General features: G+C 49.9%; 1 protein-coding gene across 1 annotated transcript in view; it reads left to right on the top strand.

The window, feature by feature from the left end:
- The first annotated feature begins 1,169 nt into the window (after positions 1-1,169).
- BEST1 (bestrophin 1) overlaps positions 1,170-3,604 on the top strand; it is a 10,589-nt gene continuing 8,154 nt past the window's right edge. The window contains exons 1-3 of the mRNA XM_009289334.2: positions 1,170-1,336; positions 2,283-2,377; positions 2,807-3,040. Coding sequence (XP_009287609.1) covers positions 1,185-1,336; positions 2,283-2,377; positions 2,807-3,040 — 481 coding nt within the window. The 5' untranslated portion in view covers positions 1,170-1,184. The remainder of the gene's footprint in view (positions 1,337-2,282; positions 2,378-2,806; positions 3,041-3,604) is intronic.

Genomic DNA, 3,604 nt, shown 5'->3' with positions numbered 1-3,604 from the left:
GTCCCATAACTATTAACATTATTGCCTCTGTTAGATAGCAGTGTCTGTGTAACATCCTGGTAACGTGTTAAGATTTAGAAATACCAATAGTTTCACGTTGGATAATTATTTATAAACCAAGGGATCACTCACCTGGATTACACTGGCATGGATTACACTGGTCTGACATGATTACACGTGGTTTACACTGGTCTGTTTTTTTTTTTTACAAATTCAGGTTTATATGAATGTGAGTCTGATTATTAATTGATGATAAAGAATTATTTATCCAGGGCTAGACTAGAAGAAGTGCAATGGGGATGCTGCATGATTGGGAAGCATTTCAAGAGCCTGAATGCCTTTTTTCATCCAGCGTGATTTATTGTGCAACGTATGGTTGAAGGAGAGGGGAGGTGGAGCTGCTGGAATTTGTGCTCTGTGTGAGCCTGGCCAAACTCCATCCCTCAGTTCTCTAACAGGGAGGGCTGTTCTGCCTGCGAGACTAGGACCAGCATAGTCCAGATATGGCCCTCAGCCCAAATTTAAAGACAGCTATACTTGTTGGGCAAGTGCTACCAAAACTCTCAAATCTCCAGGGGTACCTTCATCTGGACCAGCATCAAGAAATCTCTCCTTTCTGGGGTTTTGCTTTCCTTTGGGGTTTGTGGTTTTTTTTGCCATCAGTATTCCAGGAAGACACTTCCCAACAAGCAGATTTACAGAAACAACATACTTGAAGCAAATACTATACGAAAAAAAAAATACAGTAAGCAACTTCGGAGTTTGTGACCCTGAGAATTACTCTCACACAACTGTTTTGTGGGAGGGAGTGGCACGTGGGCTCTGTCCACTCCGACCAACCAGCCCCACTTGAACGCTGACAATCAAACACTAGAAACCGAGGGCTCCACCAGAAAGTATATCCTCTATCATTGTAACCAGCTCACGTGCAGCTCAAAGACGGCAAGCTCATCAAATTAATTGCCTACCATAAATTTCCTCCTGGTTCTCTATGTCACTGACTTAATCTCACCCGTCTTTTGATCTCAACTCATTGTTTCTTTCTCTCTTTCTCTCTTTCTTCCTTCCATCTTGCTTGCTTGCTTGCTTGCTGGGACACTTGCGGTGTCCGTGTCTCCTCCCTCTGTGCAAGCTTGCTGGCAGCTTTAACATCTGCTCATTTTGTGTCCCCACTAGGATCTGTGATGACAGTGACATACACCAACCGTGTGGCTGATGCCCGCCTAGGCACCTTCTCACAGCTCCTGCTCCAATGGAAAGGAAGTATCTACAAACTTCTCTACTCCGAGTTCCTTATTTTCATCTTTCTCTACTTCACCATCAGTCTTGTTTACAGGTAAGCATCCTTACACCCCGACACTAACACAGCCCCTCACTCTCAGCCTGTCCTGGAACAGGACAACTGAGCAACACAGGATTGGGACAGTGATCCTGGTGAAGAGGAGCCGGCGAGGCACTCACCAGCCTCTGTTCACAGGAGGAAAGGAAAGGTCCTTCCTCACTGCTCCAATATGGCTTAGCAGCTGACAAACCTCCTTTTTCTGTCCTGGGAGGTGACACAGTTTCTCTTCCCTGGGATGAAGAGTTGCATTTGATGATTACCCACAGAAGAATAATGTGTAGATCAGTGGAGACCAAGACTGACCTAGCACTGGAGATGTCCCACAGTAGGGAGCTTTAGGAGAGAGTTTCCCTTGTTACACAACAGGCAATACCCTGGGTACATTTTGGAGAGCAGACATTGGCTCTGGGACCACAGATCTGTGATAAGGCAACTGTACTCTGTGGCTGGTCTGGTTTCGGTGAGGAAAGACAGGGAGCTCCCCTACCTGGTGCGATCACAGATGCAGCAGAGAGGCAGGGAAGCAGCTCTAAGAAAGAGGCAGGAACTCACGTAAGAGCAGAGCTCGGACTGACGTTTTGCAGGATATTAAGTGAACTGTGGTGCACATCCAGGCTCTGTGTCAAACCCTCGATACCACATAGCACTCTCCCGAGTGAGAAAAGTAGGGGTGGTCCCTGACATCAGACTGCATCACTTACCACACACTCTCTGTCAGTGGCCACTTCTGGCTCCTTTGGACTGGTCAGCAGGGTATTTTGGGGAGGTGGGTTGGTGTCCTAGGCTCGCGAGGGCTGTTCACTCACATCATCCCCAGACTCGCAGCGTGGCAGTGTCGTGACTACCCATCCTTGGCTTCCCTTGCCAGGCTCCTATCCCAGCAGGCCCCACAAGGCACAGACTCTTCTTTGAGGCTGATGCTTCTGTTTCTCCCTTGTAGGCTGATCCTGAGTGAGAGCCAAAGGCTGATGTTTGAGAAGCTGGCGCTCTACTGCAACAGCTATGCTGAGCTAATCCCCGTGTCCTTTGTGCTGGGTAAGGAGCTCTGTCTGGGAACACACAGGGAGGGGAAAGGGACAGCATTTCTTCTCCCTGGTTTGATATAGCTCTGCAGGCAGGCAAGATTCGCCGAGCAGATCCCTCCCTCTGTCTTTGTAAAACTCCTGAAGCAGAATACATCATTCCATGTTGCAGCTGTGAGGTACGCCCCCAGCACACAGCTTGCACTGTCCAGATGTACTAGCATGTTCTGGGTTCTGCCAGGAGGGCAGGGACCAAATAGCACCAAATAAACCGTGAAACCCAGACTCTAACTTTAGCATGGAGATCTGAATTGCCCTCCAGGCATGCCAGCACCCATCCCCGTATGAGCAGTACCAGACTTCCTACACATGAGCATTTACACCTCCCACTCCTTTAGGATGGCTAATTTGCTCAGCTCACCTCACCTCACCTCACCTCTAGGTTTCTACGTGGCTCTGGTGGTGTCCCGCTGGTGGGCTCAGTACGAGAGCATCCCATGGCCTGACCGGATCATGAACTTGGTCTCCTGCAACGTGGATGGGGAGGACGAGTATGGGCGGCTCCTGCGTCGCACCCTCATGCGCTACAGCAACCTGTGCAGCGTGCTGATCTTGCGTTCGGTCAGCACTGCTGTCTACAAGCGCTTCCCCAGCATGGAGCATGTCGTGAGGGCAGGTCAGTACTGGTACTGCCTTCTGTACAACTCCGGCACCAGGCAGACAGCTGCACCTTGCTGCTGTGTTTGGGGCAAAGAGCCTTGGAAAGGGCCACATGACCTCCAGGCTGGAGATGGGATAGTGCTGCAGTGTGCTCAGCTGATGTCTGCAGCGGGTGCTAAGGATCTGCTCATGCCCTAGCTCTGCTCTTCTTAAATAATCAACTGCTTATGTCTTCCTATTGCACAGCATGCTTGTTCCTGCTAGTGGCTGGAAGGCTTGCTTGAAAGATGAAGGGTCTCTGCCCAAATTTTTTAAGTAAGGAGAGTGTCGAGATCCGGTTTGTGAATGCAGGTCTGTGCTGGTTTTGGCTGGGATAGAGTTAATTTTCTTCCCAGTAGCTAGTACGGGGCTGTGTTTGGGATTTGTGCTGGAAACAGTGTTGATAACACAGGGATGTTTTCGCTACTGCTGAGCAGCGCTGACACAGGGTCAAGGCCTTTTCTGCCTCTCAGCCCACCCCACCAGCGAGCAGGCTGGGGGGGCACAAGAAGCTGGGAGGGGACATGGCCGGGACAGCTGA

Source organism: Aptenodytes forsteri, unplaced genomic scaffold (assembly GCF_000699145.1).
Source record: "Aptenodytes forsteri isolate BGI_AS27 unplaced genomic scaffold, ASM69914v1 Scaffold202, whole genome shotgun sequence".
Taxonomy (NCBI): Eukaryota; Metazoa; Chordata; class Aves; order Sphenisciformes; family Spheniscidae; genus Aptenodytes; species Aptenodytes forsteri.
The sequence above is the reverse complement of the archived record's forward strand: the minus strand, read 5'-3'. Positions and strand labels throughout refer to the sequence as shown.